This window comes from Tetrao urogallus (genome assembly GCF_951394365.1).
Source record: "Tetrao urogallus genome assembly, chromosome: 7".
Lineage (NCBI taxonomy): Eukaryota > Metazoa > Chordata > Aves > Galliformes > Phasianidae > Tetrao > Tetrao urogallus.
The window spans coordinates 29,246,211-29,264,109 of record NC_136820.1 but is presented as its reverse complement, the minus strand read 5'-3'; the positions used below and the strand labels follow the sequence as shown (position 1 = coordinate 29,264,109).

Below are 17,899 nucleotides of genomic sequence, written 5' to 3'. Positions count from 1 at the left end.
GGGAAACTGTCCTCAAGGACAGGGGAGTGGAGCAGAGCTGGCAGATCTTTAAGGAAGCTTTCCTTAGTGCTCAAGAACTCTCCATCCCCAGGTGTGAGAAGTCAGGAAAATAATGCCAGAGTCCAACATGGATGAACCAGGATCTGCTGGTCAAACTTGAGAGCAAGAAGAAAATGCACAGGCAGTAGATGCAGGGACAGATACCCTGGGAGGATTATAAGTATGCTAGACTGTGTAGGAATGGGGTCATGAAAAACAGCAAGGGAACCATTCTCTATCAAAACTTTCCATAAGATCATAATGGTTTTGTGAAAACTTGGTTCTGAAGCATTCCTTAGCAGTGTTCCCATGGCTGTTTATAAGGAAACAATCTTTCTTCCTTTCAATTTCCTAGCATTCTCCCTCCCTTGAGGAAAAAAAATTATCTCAATATATTATTATTTTAACATTTATTATATTAATATTATATACCTCAAAAGAATAAGGCAAGTTTGGCTTCGTAGATCTTGTATGTTATGTCTCATTTCTTCCATTTCAGAACTGGATTGTAATTTCTATGATTCGTTGCTGGCAAGAAGCAGCAGAAAGCTATATTGCCTCAGGAGCTGTCAGGAATCAGATTTGCAATTCCAGGAATCGATCTGTTCTTTTCCTCTCATTTCTCAGCTGATCCTTTTTGTTGCCACAGTTTATTGTCCACTGTGAACAGCAGCTAAAGCATTCTGAGAAAAGACTTGCCAACCCCTGTCACCTGTATAGGTGGGCATTTGCATGATAAAAAGAAATGATCTATTTAATCAGTCTTGTGCCTTAATAACACTTCTTGCAATACAGTGCAGAATTTTAGAAAAAACTTGGCCTACAAAAATTTGCCACACTCCAAGAAATCAAATGGACTGTTGATATTTCGGTAACTCATGCAGATCTTGGCTATTGACTCCAAAAAGAGCTCGACTGGATGTAAATTCTCCTCCAGCTTTTCATAAGGGCGCATGGACTGGTGTTCTGAACAAGGTTCTTGAACAGACTGATTTACTCTTGGTTTCCCAGAATGAAAATAAAAACAATTTGTTGTCTTTGGAAGGCATTAAAAGAGTCATTAAAACAATTTGTGAGCACCGTATGGAGTGTAGATTAATGATTTTTTTTTTTACATGTTAACATATCTAATAGAAATTATCGATTAAGAATGTATATCTGTCACATAACTTATAAAATCTTGGCAAAAGGAAAAGAAAGCTGTCATAATAGAGCTTTCCCACTTCAAGAAAATGAGAGGAATTGTGTGCTAATTATCTCTCTTCTGTTTCCCTTCCTTTGCAGAACTTTCCTTTTTGTTAGAGATGGTAACCCAAATAAACGGAATGTGCACAATGAGACGTCTATGCACTTACTGTGTATGGGACCTCAGATCATGATCTCAGAAGGAGCTCTTCATCCTCGCCTGACAAGACCCTCCGAAGATGATTGCAGAAGAGCAGACTGCCTGCAAATGATCTTGAAATGGAAGGGAGCAAAGCTGGATGAAGGACAGTATGAACGAGCAGCCATTGATGCTGTTGATAACAAAAAAAATACACCTTTGCACTATGCTGCTGCCTCAGGGATGAAAACCTGTGTCGAGGTAAAAGTTGATATATGATCACAAGTCTTATACTGCTGTCAGTAAATTACATGCAGCGTTTCACAAGGCTGTTTCAAGGAAAACAATCTGGTTGAATTAGCTTTTTAATTAACTTGTATTTTCATTAATTGAAAAAAAATGACAAAGCTAAGCAGCTCGGAACATACACTGTGTAGAAGACAAAGAAAAATGGATTACTTTTATATTGGCTTTATGACATAAACTCTTCAGCACAAAATAAACTGATATAGGCTTATAAAAGTTGGAAATAATTACAAGTTTGTAACACTGGTGAAGAGGCTTTAAAAGTAGGCCTAGAAATTACCTGTATGTATAAAGAGAAGTGAAGTAACTACCTAAGGGAAAATTAAAGTTCTAATGCCGTCCATGTTTCAGGAACAGGTCTTTAATTCACAGTGCCCAGCCTTTTATTGGATGCCTTACATCAGTGCTAGCATACATCAATATAATTACCTTTTTGCATATTAAAAATTTCTTTAATGTTTGTGAAAGTACTGGGTAGCAACGAGTAATGGGAAATCATAAAAACTTTGAAAGTCTCCCACCAAGTTTATTTTTAAACTATACCAAATAATGAGAGCTAGTATTTAATTATGCTAGTAATTTAATTTAAAGAGCACAATGTAATACACCTAATATTTTCATAAACAGCTAGCATTTTCATAAGAGTATATATCCTAACATCAAGAATTCTCCTTGTTTTCATGCCTTTTAACAAGTCATTACTTTGGTCAAGAAGCTTTCTATAGTTTTCTATTTTTCTTAAGTGTATTTGTTGAATTCTTTGGAAGTCTGTACGTAAACTATCAGCAAACTTCTTTTCTTGACTGCTTCAGAGACATCTCATAAATAAGTCATATGTAATTTCCTTCAATCAATGCTGTATTTTCCTCATTATTTCCAATTTCTCCAGGTACCTCTCAGTAATTTTTGTTGTTTTTTCAAACAACAGTTTGTTGTACTGTTCTCGACTTTCTCAATTTTCTGTGGAGCTATATTTAGTACTGATGTTACTCTTACCATCTTCTAATCTTGTACTATCAAAGATGTAAGCAATAGGTTGCATATTGTAATAAATAGTTCAGAAATTTTATATTTAAATTCCATCAGGACTCATGAATAAATACCATCTGGTGCTGAAGATTCATTAGTATTTGGTTTATTGATTTGTTCTAGAACTTCTTGTGCTGAAACTTCAATTTGAAACGGACTTTTGCTGGTGTCCTTCATAAAGCGTGGGGATCTATGTAGCACACCCACTGAGAAGCTGAATTCCTATCACTTTTCTGTTTTATGTTATCTGGGATTGCTCTTGCACTTCGTTTTTTGGTAGCTGACTTTACAGACACATCGACAGATGCACTCTGTGATGTTTTGAAATGATTTACTCTGAGTTGCTATGTATTTGGCACATTGTTCAAGACCACGATTAGCTTTATATATTGTGTTTTTAGATTTACTTTTTTCCAGACTGTTCTTCATATTTTCTGCAGCAGGGGACAGAGTCAGTTTCCTGTTCCCGTATAAATACGTCCTGCTCTTCTATCCTGACACATTCTTCTGATGTCTCTAGATTTTTTTTCACTCTTTTATTTAGTACCTCTTTCTGAATTAGACAGTGGATCGTTTCAAGGACATGGAGTCTGAAGTACATTTTGTGAATTAAGTGCTTCTTTGACCACTACATTTTCAGTCAGGTCTTGCACATTTCTTTGAGCAAAGTAAGAAGTTACTTCTCCTCTCATATGCTGGCTAACTAATTTGTCTATGATTCAGTCACTTCCAGAGTTTGAAAATTTAATTTAAGTCTCTTTAGCACAGCATTTTCTTGATCTGCTTGGGAGATTTAGTGACTGAAGATTGTGTTTGTTTGTTCTACTCTTGCAGTATTACTGTTCTTTGTTAGCATGCTACTTCTATTGTTGCAGTTTGGTCAGGTGATCATTCATGCTCTTTGTATTTAAATCCAGAATTGCATTCCACTGGGATTCTCTGATATTTGTTGGCACAGCCAGTTTATTTGTCCATGATTTTTTTAAAAAAGAAAAATAGAATATGACACCACCCCTCCAACACTGAGAACTTCTCTGTGATTCTTACATGGTACATCCAGTGGTATTGCTTTGTTGTGTTAGTTGTATTCTGCCAAGTTTCCAGATATAATCTGAACATTCTCATTTAAAATTTGTCATTTCAGTTGCCCAGCTTTAGCTGTGCACTGGCTTGAACTGTATGCTGTTCTTTATTTTCTGGCTTTTCATTAGTCCTCTCTTTAAAACCTCAGCTAGTGCCTTTTTTATGTCTATAGCCAACACTCTTTTTGTTCTGTGATTATGAAGATCATCCTTTGTAGTTTTCTGAGCTTCTAATGAATGGAAACTGCTTCCCTGTGATGTTTTCTATGCTGTAAATTAAGCCTATGGGTGTCTGAAAGTTCACTCTTTACTATGGGAAGAGTTTAGAGGATGCTGCTAATAGACTCTGATATTTAACCTCCAGTATCACAGCCAAAATCTATGGCGTTCTCTTCTCTGTCCCATGTAGTTACTGCAAGCCTCATGCAAGCAGTTTGTTATCAGCACTTCGCTAGAAATTAGTTAAACGTGTCCTGAGTTTCACCAGGGAGCCAGGTCACAGTCTTTTCTAGATAAATTATTCTCAGATCCAGCTAATTATGTTCATAGTAACTGGATTGCACACAGATATTGCCTTGCTACTCCTGTACACTAGAGTGAAACTTTCCTTATTTGCAAGGTTATATGATTGATTTTGTGTCTCTTTTGATGCAATTAGTTTATAAATGAGTATCAAGTCTAAGTTAATACTGCTCTTAAGTTGATTGTCAACTTGTATTTATTTTAGATTAGGCAAACAGAAGGTTATGGATTGCAAAGGACCATGTACTTCTCTCTCATTCTGTTTTTTAATACCACTTGTGTGATCCAGCTGCCTGATAAATTCAAACTACAGGGATATTCAAAATACAGTTTCACTCACAGTTGTTCCATGTAGCCTTCCCCAAGATCTATTTATTTCTAAACATTATGGTTCAGAATATAAACAATTTTCATGTCAGAAAATGAGGAAAGTTGTGGCTTAGCACTTAACAACCTCTTTGAGACAAAGTTGGTGAAAATAAAATAAAACTCATGTGAAATGATCTGACATGAGTCAGTCTTCAGTCTTCCAGTATTGTCTGTAGTCCTTCAACGTGAACAGCAACACTACATCATGGAAAGCAGGAAACAGAGCTTAGTAAAAGAATTCAACAATAATCTCTTTGTTCCTGAGATGTAAAAATCTGGGGAAAAAAAAGAAAGAAAAAAAAAGACTTAATCCTCGAGTTTTTTCACTCTGTTCAGTAAATTGAAGGTTGTTTGGACTTCTCAGGGTGCCTTTTGCATGTATTAACTGCTGCATGCCATGTTGGGGTATTTACTGCCACTTCAGAGCAGCATTCTTCATTAACTATCTCTTTTTTCCATAACTTTTCAGGGAAACTCAATTCTTGTAACTTCTATCCCCACTGTGCCCAAATAAGGAAATGAGAGAAAGAACATATTCCTGTGTGGGTGAACCACCTACTAGCTGAGGTTGTTCAGAGTTTTAATTCTTCTCCATTCACATGTGTTTAATTTCTTCTCTGTGCAGAACAACTGTGTGGAGCACATTGCTGAAGACGTGTTAACATGCTTTCCTCCAAACACTAAACAGAAAAAAAAGGCTTGACTTTTATATTGAATAGATTTGATTTAATGCAGATATATTACTCTATCACAGCGTATTTGGTATATTAAATAGCATTTTTATTATTTAAATTCTTTATGTGATTAGATTATTAGTATCTTTTTAATTTCTTAACAGACGTGAGCCTTTTTAACAGTGGCACCAAAGAAATAAGGTGTCATTCTTAACATCATTTTACACATCCATCATCTTACAAGTTCGATTTTGAGATGCATAAGTCTATGGAGTCTTCTTTCAAGTTTATTTATTAATTTTCTTCTTCAGAAGGTGTCTTTTATGATTATGTTAAATTTTTGTTAAAGTTTAAAATGTACAGTCAATGTGAAATTCAAGTTACTAAAATTTTAGCAAGATTTTGTCAAGAAGTTCAAATAGAAAACAAGGTATGTGTAGGCTGGATATCTTGATAATTGTCCTAGTATTATCTTAATTTCTACCTGATATTGTGCTTGAGGAGAAAATATGGTGTCGTCCTTGATGACACAAATTTCTGCTTTTTACGTATCTTTTAATTTTGGAGAAAATGGGAAAAGTGTTCAAGGAATCTACAAGACCAGGGAAAGACTCTTTATCAGAGAGTGTAGTGACAAGACAAGGGGTTGATACTGATAAAGGACATTGATAAATTGATAAAGGGTAGGATTGATGAGATGTAAGGAAGAAATTCTTCACAGTGAGGGCAGTGAGGCGCTTGCATGGGATGCCCAGGTAAGTTGTGGATGCCCCATCCCTGGAAGTGATCGAGGCCAGCTTTGATGGGACTTGAAGCAGCCTAACCTAGGTGTTCCTCCTGCCCATGACAGTAGCATTAATCCCTTCTGACTCAAACCATTCTGTGATTCTATGAATTATTCCAGATCTGTAAAATTTGCTCTGTATTGTATAGTGACAGCTTAAAGAAAAACACTATGTTGAAGATGAAAATTAAGAAGTGATCACAATCAAAAAGATGTTGTGAAGAGCAAGTCTTTATGTGGAAATCTTATTTTTTTAGAAGAAAAAAAATTAAGTTTTGAAATTTGAAGTACAGAATAGAATTATTATAGCTATGACAGTCTGAAAACAAGATAATGATTATGGGTTTTGTTTTTATTTAGAGATGTAGTGAATCATTTTTATAGTGAGTGATTGTCCTGAGTGCTCCACCATTAGAGTTCAGTCTGTGCTATAGAGGCATCACAACAAATCAGCAGAACTATGTACTCTTGACTTTTGTATGGCATTTGCTTTGCTTGTTTATATCAGATGAGTTTATAGCAGGAGACAAGTTTGCCAAGATAAGGAGAGCAGCACAATTAGTGTTTATTAGCTAGAGACTCCATTTCTGGCTGGCTACTGACAAAAGACAGTGGCACTATACAGAGACATATTTGATATCAAGCATTCAGTAAGGTTAGTGTAACCCAGCTTGTATGCTATTTACTTGTCAGTAGAACAATAATTGCTGGTTTTGCAGTTGGTTGGTTTAGCTTTTGGTTGCATCATGTCATTTCTTTCTGTCCTGTTCTCAAAATTAAGGTAGAGCTACCAGTGGTGCTGAATGCTGTTTATGAATTAATCCCCGTCTTCCCTCCCTTCCTGGGGATTCTCCCACCTTCTGTCACCATCACTGATGTGAAGAATAGTGGAGTTACACCCATATATAAAGAATATTTAAAGGTGGCTATAGCTTCATCTTGCCGGGTGCTTGATGATCTCAAGCCCTTCATTTTTTGTGGAGCACTGACCATATCAGTACAGCTGAACTGCAGTGATCAAACCCTAGCAAAAACATATTAGCTTCTAACATATTTCTGTGATTTTTTGTTCCAAGAAATTACAGTAGTATAGTTATATATTAAATCAAGCAGTAATTTATTTAATAACAGTTACAATAATTTAATTTATTAAGTAGTGGTAAGTGAATTTGATGATTAATTATTTATTCAGTGATAAGCTAATAATATATTTAATGACATGGTATTTGCTTCCCAAAGGTGATTGCTGCTATATTTATCCCTTCTTTCAGTTTTCCTTGTTCTTATTTTCTGTTCTCTTCTTGATGTATCATTTCTTCAGGATGTTGTTATAGTTGGTAATTGATAACTATTTACTCTTTTTTCAGCTTCTGGTAAAACACGGTGGAGACTTGTTTGCAGAAAATGAAAATAAAGATACCCCATGTGACTGTGCAGAGAAACAACACCACAAAGAGCTAGCTCTTAACCTGGAATCTCGAATGGTATTTTCACGTGATCCTGAAGCTGAAAGCATTGAAGCTGAGTATGCTGCTTTAGACAAAAAAGAGGTCAGAGAATACTTTAAATTTACACATTTGTATTTGTAGCAGTTGCATTATGACAGAACGTTGTTAAACATTCAACATGCACTGTACTTTGTACCGTATATTTGGAAGATATTTCATTTGAACACAGCTTTTTGTATCTTCCAAGTTAAGCAGAGAAAGTAACAATTCTGTTGTCACATCTGAAGAGGTTTTACTCTTACTGTAATTGTCATGGACTGCCCTGAAGGTGTTGCAAGCTGTGAGTGTAGAGGAAGTGCAGAGAGGCTAATGAGCTGGGAAGCAGTCTCCAAAACAAAGTTTTTACTTCATCAGATTTTTATTTCATCAGATCATTTCCTGTCTAAAAGTAAGAACTGGAGAAATTCTGAAGAGAAGAATATCAGTGAGACAGAATAGTAAAAACATTATCAACAATTAACAACAATTCTATGATTCTGTGATTATCGTTGATCTGCCCAGACTGAGACTGAGTTGAATGTTATCAAAAGCCTGTTGAGTAGTGCAGGATTTAAAAACAGGTCTTTTGCTTTCTTGTTTTATAACATGATGCTTAAAGCTGCTGCATATCAGAACCTGTATGAAAGACAGATCGTAACAAGGATTGTTGCTTTGAAGCCCGTTTTTTGAAAAGATGTGAAATTCATTGACACATATTTGCTTGAATTATGATGTCTTACTGACTATGATTATAATTAACTAAAATCTAAGTAAGAATATGTGGATAAAATAGGATTCAGGGCAATGGATTTCAAAAAGTAGATTTCCTTACATTTTACTAGCTCAGTCCCCTTTGGCCTGGTGACACGAAAGTTCATTCAGGTTTCAATGGGAATGGGTTCATATCATATCAGCTGTTTCCCTGAAAAATGTCAGGTGTGGTCACTTCTGTTTTAAAGTTAGAGCATCTTAGTACTATTCGGTTAATTTTCTTGAATAAATTCAAATATGAACAAGCTTGTTTAAGTTGTTCACTCCTAGATGACAGATTTTAAGGTTTAATATAATTTGTTTATTGAAATAACAGGAGTAATTAACTCAGTTTCTCTGAATATTCCCCTATAGAGGCATCCAAAGTGTTGAAGAACATAGATCAAAATTACATTTTCTCTATTGTTAAACCACTGTAAAAGGCTGCTGCTGTTTCTTGCCTTGATTGCAGTTTACTACTCCTTTGGTTGTACATGTAGAACTATTTGGATGATTGTGCTGTTGGATGGATCATAGCAATAATTTTGCTTAAATGAAGAAAATGTCATGTAGGGTGGTGAATTGTAACTGTTTTATTTAACCTGAATCATTCTTATTACTATATTTATATAATGGCAACACTGCGAAAAGAAAGTAAACTTACAGATACAGATGGGGCAAATCACAAACTCCTTGAGCAATTTCAGCAAGAGAAAATAATGTCTTACGATTGTTTACGGTGGGTTCTCAGCTTAATCAACTTGAAGACTTGCTATTTACAAAGGACTCAAGAGAAAGATAACTGTGTTAACTTGAGTTCGTTTCAATGAGGGAAATTAATATAGTTCAGTTCCTTGTTTGACTTCTTTCTGGAAAAGTTGCTAAGCATGAGATCTGAAGGCAGGCCTGCAGACCTGTGTCCATCTGACATACCAGGGCAGCTTTCCTTAAGATTCCTTAAGATTCACAAGCCAAAAACTGTCACCATGGAATTTGGCACGTTGATTGATAGTCTTAGAGTTTCGCACAGAGCAAATCAGCCTTCATAGTTTCTCTCTTCTTTACCTTTCCTGGCAACTTCTCAGTGGGAAAGGTTCTCGGACTTCTTGTGTATCTGACAGCACGAGTGTTAGCACCAGAGACATGATAAGAATATGCAGTCAGGGGAAGTTCATCTTTCAATCCTATCCATCAGAGTGACTGAAAATAATTGAAAAAGATCAGCCTTAGAAAGACTGCTGTTGAACTGCAATTGAAATGGCAGTGCATCCAGGTCCTTCAAGTCTGTGGACATATGCCTGGAATAGGCAGTAAAAGCTGTTCTTACCACTACTCTCAAGTGGTGCCTCAAGTTTTTATATTGATAGGGCCCGAGAAATAGTCTGAATCCTTCAGAACACTTATCTTGCACCCAGAATTGCCTCTTAAAGATGATTCTGTGCTTCTTTCCCTCCATTTCATTGAGAGAAGTGAATATGCAAAATACTTATCTAATATAGTGTTAAGATAATAGTTGATGTCCTTTAGCATACTTCTGAAAAATGAAAATTTAAGTTATTTGAAGAACAAAACTTTGGAATGTCAAAAAATTTTCAAAGTGATTCATCTCTTATTTTTTAATTAAGTTTAAATTAATTAAGTTTAAATTAAATTAAGTTTAAATTAATTAAGTTTAGAGGAATAAATGAAACATTTTAAAACAGAAGGAAGACTTCTTTCCAGGCCGAACAGCCGAACAAGCTTAACTGCAGTGTTTGTGATGTGCATGATAGTATCTGGAATGTCGATACTTAACACATTCCCTGCCAGACCTGCCATGTTTATAGCAGAAAATAATCATTCTTTTTCATACAGACCAAAAGATTTTTGTAGTGCCCTGTGCAGTTTCACTGAAATAACTGTATATTCGGAGTAGTAACAAAGCTTTGTTTCTGATGTTAAGAGCCAGATCGTGTTCTTCATATTGAAATATACTAAGGAATTGTGTGTTCATGCTTACAACTGAAACACTTGCAGTAGTTGAAAAAGTAACTCCCACATACCTTTCTTCATGATTACATAGACTCTTAAGCCCGTGAGGAATACAAATTGAAGAGCAGACCCACCTTTAAAGCTTCAGAGCCTGACAGAAAAGAGCTGTCCATCTTACAGCTGTTCAGTTAATTCCTTACACTGGTGTTTCTGAATAAAACTCATTTCTGTCATACAGTTACCCAGTCTTTTAAAATCACTTTCTGCTATGACGATACCAAAAGCATAGATTTTTAGCAGCATTTCTGTTTCACTTCATTTTTATCACGCCTGAAACATTTGTAATGAACAAATTGGAGAGGACTTTTAAAGATGGGTAACAAGCAGGCTCTTATCATGTAGAAAAACAAATTTTATTCTGTGTGTGTTCCTTCAAAATACAATACAGAAAAAAAGCAATGTACCAACACACACATAATCTGTATTTCCCTATGGAAAATGAAAATGCCAAGTATTTTGAGTACCGAGTATGAAGTGCAACTCTCATCACTGTTGGTAGTGGTAGCAAAAAAATCCATCAGTGATGATGTATTAAGAAAGATTGTTACAGAACAAACCAGAACAAGTATAGTTCAAATGTCTGTCTTGATTATTTTCTCCTATATTGTTAATAAACATTTTCCAAAAACCTGTGGAAGTTAGTAATAGAAAATGTAAGTTTATGTTTATTTTTAAACTCTCATTGCAGTTACACTAAATAATTATATAACACAAGACCCACAAAGATCACCAAGTCCAACTACAGACTCTGCACAAGACCACCTAAAATCCAAACCCTACGTCTGAGTGTGTTGTACAAATGCTTCTTGAACTCTGACAGTTTGGGGCCGGGACCACTGCCCTGCGGAGCCTGTCGAGGTGCAGACCCTTTCCCTAACCCCCAGCTACCCCTCCCCTGAAACAGCTCCATGCTGTTCCCTCGGGTTCTTTTGCTGACACCTGAGACCAGAGCTCAGTGCTGCCCCTCCACTGTGTGAGAATCTGTAGGCCACCATGAGGCCTCCTCTTCTCTGGGCTGAACAAACCAAGAGACCTTATCTGCTCCCAGTTTAGCATCATCTGCAAACATACACATGACATATTTTTCTCCAGCTGTATACTGGACATTTTGTCCAGAAGGGTACTTGTCATAAAAGGAGATTATGTTAATTGAACAGGACTTTCCCCCCATGAACCAGTGTGTTGACCAATGACTATGTTGTCTTTCAGGTGTTTTTCAATAACTCTCAGAACAATCTTCTCCATAATTTTACCAGGCACCAAAGTGAGACTGACAGGCCTGTAATTAACAGGGTCTTCTTTCTTGCCCTTCTTGAAAACTTGAAAACAACGTTTGCCAGCTTCCAGTTGTCTGAGATATCTCTAAATTCCTAAGAACATGGCAATTTCATCTGCAAGCTCTTTCTGTACTCTAGTATTTATTCTAATATATAAGCATCTTTGTGTTATATGTCTGGAAGATAACTTTGCTTCAGTTGTGTAATGCAATGTTTAAAACTTGTATAAGAAACAGCTGGTAATGAGCAGACGTTCAGAGCAGATCATTCAGAACTTGGCTCTCTGTCAGTCTCAGAAAAATACATTGTGTAATAGCAAAGTATATAATTTCTTTGTTCATTTTACTTCCATGTCACTGAATGCTGCAGCAATACTCTGCTAGTAGATATATCGAGTGTACAGTAAATGGAATGATTTTCTTCATTTCCAAAATTAATGTCATATGAATACATATGTAGTGCAAGTAGGATAAATACTAAAATTTATATTAGAACAATTAAAATGTATTTCATCTCTGTAGACACAGAATCATTTATTAAGTGAGAGAATGCAACTGTAGGTAATGAGACATATACACATACATACCCATACAGTACATATACTTGAATGAGTTAAATGAAGTATAACTAATTCTTGAAATACGTAACTGCATTAATCATAGAATCCCATATGGAAAGGCAGATATTTACGTGAAGTATATTTGACACCATTTAATTATACAGTCGTCACTGTATCAAAATGTGGCTTTGTCCTTTTCTATTTTAATAATACTTTGAAGCTGTAAAAATAATATTCAAAATAAATCTGTTAAAATAATCTTTTGGTCACATATTAAAAATTATTTTAGGAGAAGAAAATAATGATGTAATTTATGATGCCTAAATATTAATGATAAAAATGTTGAAAGGAAGATAGTTTGTTTCTTTTTAAAAAAAGGCTTATGGAGAATGTAGAAGTGTTGAGATCCATGGTGAGAAGATCAGTAGCAGGTTTAAGTAGTAACTCAAATAGAATGTTCCAAAATCATTATACATTTAAATAAGGCTAGTGCTGAACAATACATTTTTCATAGCAAATATCAATAAAGAGCTCCTTCACAAATTAATGTTAAAAGAGGTCTCTGAGTGTCACAAGCTGGAAACAAAATCATTTACAGTGCACGGCAATGCAGAAATAAGTCATACATTTCTGAAGTAGCTAAAAAAGCGTTTTTTGTTTTACATAAAGAATATTCATCTTTATAACTGAAGATTGTGTCTTTACACATATCTGCAAGACTTTGTGTTGTAGACTTGAACATTTTTATGAGTTTTAATTGTATGAAGTCTTTGCTCTGAAATTTCCAAATTAAGCTACTGAAGTGTCAGCCTAAAATTTCCTTTCTTTAGATGACTTCTGTGGGCTCATATACTGTTTTATTAAAAAAAAAAAGTCTAAAGTTTCAAATACATTCTTTAGAAATGTTTCTCTCACTTAAAAAGAAAAAATTATGATACTTAAAAACTCTAGGATCCAAAAATTCCTGCTGGCTGTATGGAGTGCTCCAGCTGAAATAATGTAATAGTCTGTACCTCAAGAGAGAATTGCCAGGGTTTGACCTAGAACCAATCAGTTCAATATAACTTTGAACTAATGTACTCCCACTACTTCCACTAATGTAGCTGCAGTTCAGGATGAAATACTAGGTCCTAAAATATGCATTTATGTTTCAGATTTAACACAAAAGATATTTCTTTTTGTGATATGTGTTCTTGAAGAAGTGAGGATTGTTTTGCTGACAGAGCTACTTATTTTACAGTTATAATTCAAAATGCAGTTCAGATTCTGTCAAGATGATTTACTCGTTGCTCCAATTTTTCTGCAACATATTCATGCAGTTATAATCATTGCGGCATCCAGCTGTTTGTATCCTTGTCTCTGACGTGTTTTTATAAATGATCTCTTTTGTAAGAAATTAAGTAGGTCAGTCAAATTCCAGCATGCTATGAATCAAGTGGCCCAGATTTGTTTCTGTTCAAGCATTTAATGTTGAGATTGCCCTTTAATGTATTGCGCATAATTGGCAGTGGTAGTACATACAGAGACTTCCTGGTCTTGGGCAGTCAAGATAAAGACCATGACACTCACAGTCCATTTCTGTTACGTTCTTGCTTTCTCTAAAAGAACAATGACCCACTGCAAGTTTGTGACAGCGTTATTCTTGTGTCACCAGTATTAAGAAGTTCCTGTTAATACTACTGACTAGCAAAGAGAAGAAGTCACTGAGGAAGTCAGTTATGCTTTTAGATGCGTTTTACAAAGTTTGTCATGATATATAGGAAGCATGTTATGTTTTTAGAGTAGATGTCTCTGAAGAAGAAAAACATTTAGAAGTCGAGGCTTTACATTTCTTCTCATCCCTTGTGCTTACTGCTTCTGTACGGTATGCTTTTACTTGGATTGCCAACTTCCAAGGGCAGAATCAGTCTTCTGTTTTGTGTGTTTGCACATGCATTTGCATATTACCTGGCACTGAATGGTCCTGGAATGTGATCTGTATAGAATCAGTATATGCACAGTAAATAATAACAATATGTTCTTGGTTCCTAAATTGGTAAAGACAGATGCTGTTTGGTACCCCAATTCCTAATTAGTCCTGAGCACAAATCAGTGTTACCTGCTTTTTTTCTGTTTACTTTTATTTATGTAAATTAAACTAGTTCATCTAAGAATAAGTTTTTTACAAAGCCCTTCTGTATCCATTCTCTTTATGTGTCCTCCCACTAATGTTTTTCTGCCTTCTGAGCATTTTCCCAGACCAGAACTAATAAGTATATTACTTACTGTCGTGTTCTGCTTTGTTATTTTTAAAAATGTTTCTGCAAAATACGTGTATGCTTGGCTGGAACTAGTTCAGTGTACTAAAGTTACTTCTTTTTGTCCTTTGATTATGACTTTTTGTTAATGCTGTAATAAGGGGATGCAAATTCAGACCAGGAAGCAGTTACTTCTGACAGTGTAGTGCTATTGGAGTGTGACCTCTGTTTATCAAGGAGAATTTTGACATCTTGGTCCTCAGCCTCCAACTGCATTTCTGGTCAATCTTATACTGATCTCTCTACTCCTGTGAAAGTGGATATTGTCTCCAAAGACCTGTACCTGATTTGTTCATAAATTCACCTCGCCAGTGTCTCAATATATCCTCATCCTGATGAATGCAAAGTTAATGCATCTCACTCAGTTTGTGCATAAAGTCAGAGAATCTGTGTGCAACATATACCATCCTGATAACCCGTCTTCCTTGAAGTCCTTATTTCAAATCTAGTCATGCATTCTTGTGCATGTCTCAATATTTGAATTTTAATTACTTCCAAATTCAATAGTATTCGATGGAAATCCAGCTTTTTTGAAAGGGGAATGGGAAGGGAAAAGGAGAATGAGAGAGTTAATATTAGACTAGTTCATCATTTGAATGTGACCTCCAGTTATGATGGAGTACTCTGGAAATACTGTCTTTTGGATTTTGGATTATACAAAAGTCATCCTACAGTACTGCAAAATGAAGCGTTTCTGTATAGTTTTGTGTGGTCTTTGGTTTGCACAATAAATAAATTTTGTCATAACTTGCGGCACAGTTGAGATAATTATCAGTAATAGTGTTTTGAATGTTTTCATTTTAATGTAGAATTAGAGGAAACACTGCTAGATGTAAATTATCTTTCTCCTTCTTCTCAAAGCCATACGAGGGGCTTAGACTTCAGGATCTGCGGAGGCTTAAGGATATGCTGATAGTGGAAACTGCTGACATGCTTCAAGCACCACTCTTTACTGCAGAAGCTCTTCTCCGGGCACATGGTAATACAGAACCTTTAAGATTGAGAAAAAACTGGTTTCAGCAAAATAAAAATTACAGTTGTGAGTGTGTTCACTTTTTATTCCCAAGAAAAAGCGAAGTAGTAGTTAATCGAATAACAGGATGTCATCCACAGTGTTTCAGAAAGAAGTACATCTGCAGCATTGAGGCAGACAGGAAAATTGATAGGGAAGTGATTCAAACTGGGAATATAGGGGAAAATGTTTTAACTTCAGCAGTGTGAAGAAATACAGCTCTTCTACTTTAGTGAGAGACATAGAAGTAGAACTTCCAAGGCTTTATATATTAAAAAAAAGTTAAAAAAAATTCATTTTTCCTATTTTTATTAGACCATTGGTTGTCTATCATTACGTACTTGTGTATAAAACTGGATGACAAAGTATTTTTCTTTGTTTTTTATCACAGTAAAAGAAGTGTGACTGTTACAGTATTTGGAAATGGCCTCGAGTTTTAATGCATTGGAGTGTATGTCCTTTTTAGGATTTGAATAGCTACTCTTTAAGTGCAGGGCATAGTTTCCTCTTGTATATTGTAACTGCTTTAATGTCAATGGAATCAGTCTGTGGTCTTGTGTGACTGAAGCGGGGGTTGTCAGAATTCAGGGAGCTGACTCCAGACAAAAGCATTTCTCTGAAGCTCAGTGGAAGCTTCAGGCTTTGATTCAGCCATTCAAAACTTACGCTTACTGAAGCATCCACATTGTGACTGTATGCCAAAGAGACTACTCAGGCAGTTAATGGTTTCCATGCTTATCGCTGTATTGCTGGATTAAGTTTTTGAGCCCTGTTATTTTTGAGTGTTCTCTGTAAAAATAGAAGAGTGGAAAAAATGAAATAAGAAAATACTCTTGCAAGCCCACAAAATATGGCTGACTTTTATGAGTAGGCATGGTACCTCACACTTATCTCTGTTAAATTATTTTCGATAGTTTACATTCCTTTTACCGTAGCATTAAAGCCAGCGTGAACTTGTGCCAGTGATTTTCATTGCCAGTGTGATCATTTTTTAAGGCAATCTTTGCAAATGCGTTTTTTAGTGTTAATTCTTCTGGGTATTTATATATACAATATTTGGATGTTACTTTGGGTTCTCAGAAAATGTCATTAATGCTAAATATTACTAAATGCTGAACTAAGCGAGCAGGCATGTTTTGTGTCCTGCACACTCATAAGAGAATGATGACACAACTGTTCAAATTGGCAGCACAGTTCATAGTGAGTCCAGAAGCAGTGAGGTTGATGTGAAGTGTTCAGAAATGTCTGCCAGCATTTGGTGAGCAGAAATTGAAAGTTGAGAAGAAATCGCTTTACACTGCAAAGGTCATTCCACTGGTGTTGCCTCCATGAGGTAGCTGTAATTTAATGCAATTGACCGGTGTGGTGAAAAACACACAGACTTCTGCAAGTCATGAGAATGTCAGCTATTTTGCCTGTAGCTGTGGTCATATGCTGGAAATTATTCAAACAAAATTTCTTTTTTTTGAAAATGGAGAAGTGGTTCAGCCTAGTAAAAGGAATAATTGTGCTATTTACAAGGCATGAGACAACTGGGAAACACCAAATACCAAACTGCAATGTTTTTGCATTTTATCTTGAACTTCATAGAGGAATAACATGATGTCTTAATTCACACCTAAGGTGTGAAAAGCATTTTTTAAATTTTTGGGAAGATTATTCTTATGTACTACTTTTAGTAGATTAAAGATGTAATATTTAATCCATCTAACTTGCTGTCCTTTGTCATACAACTGTATCAATTTAGGAATTAAGTGTGTATTTTGGAAGGTTTAAGAACTTCTCAATTTTTCCATATGTGTTTTTTCAACATTGTTCCTGTTTCTCTTCTATTTCATACTAAAGTAATTGATTTCAGGATAAAAGAGAGGCAATTCAGCAAATGTAACTATTTTACTTAATATTTTATTAAGTATATATTTATATACAAACATAATATTTTACTTACACTCATGATTTAGTAAAGGGAACACAGTGGGAACCATTTAGTAGCATGTCTTAACCCTGGCTAATTTTAACGATACACTATAAAGGAGCTCAAGAAAACTTGTGGCAAATTTCATCTATATGTTAGCATCAGCACGCTTCCGTCTCAAAGTCTTTATAGCCAAAATAACATGCAAATTGCTAACATTTGTAATGGCTCAAGTTTGTATATGTTGAGGCACCATGGCTTCAAACAAATTAAATGAAATTAACTCAGGGTGTGGTTTAGCTTACATAAGTTAGCATCTGATCAGTATATCCTATCCAGATCAAGGGTATTTTCTTATTAGGAAGGAGGGAGCAATCATTATTTCACAGTGGTGATATTTTTACTAAGGTCAGTGCTAAGAGTACATGTATTTTATTTCAAT

At 35.4% G+C, this 17,899-nt stretch overlaps 1 protein-coding gene across 1 annotated transcript in view; it reads left to right on the top strand.

Moving 5' to 3' along the window:
- ANKIB1 (ankyrin repeat and IBR domain containing 1) overlaps window positions 1-17,899 on the top strand; it is a gene marked incomplete at both ends in the record, with an annotated part of 56,460 nt that overhangs the window by 11,635 nt on the left and 26,926 nt on the right. Inside the window, 3 exons of the mRNA XM_079538706.1 lie at window positions 1,324-1,624; window positions 7,497-7,679; window positions 15,392-15,509. Coding sequence (XP_079394832.1) covers window positions 1,324-1,624; window positions 7,497-7,679; window positions 15,392-15,509 — 602 coding nt within the window. The remainder of the gene's footprint in view (window positions 1-1,323; window positions 1,625-7,496; window positions 7,680-15,391; window positions 15,510-17,899) is intronic.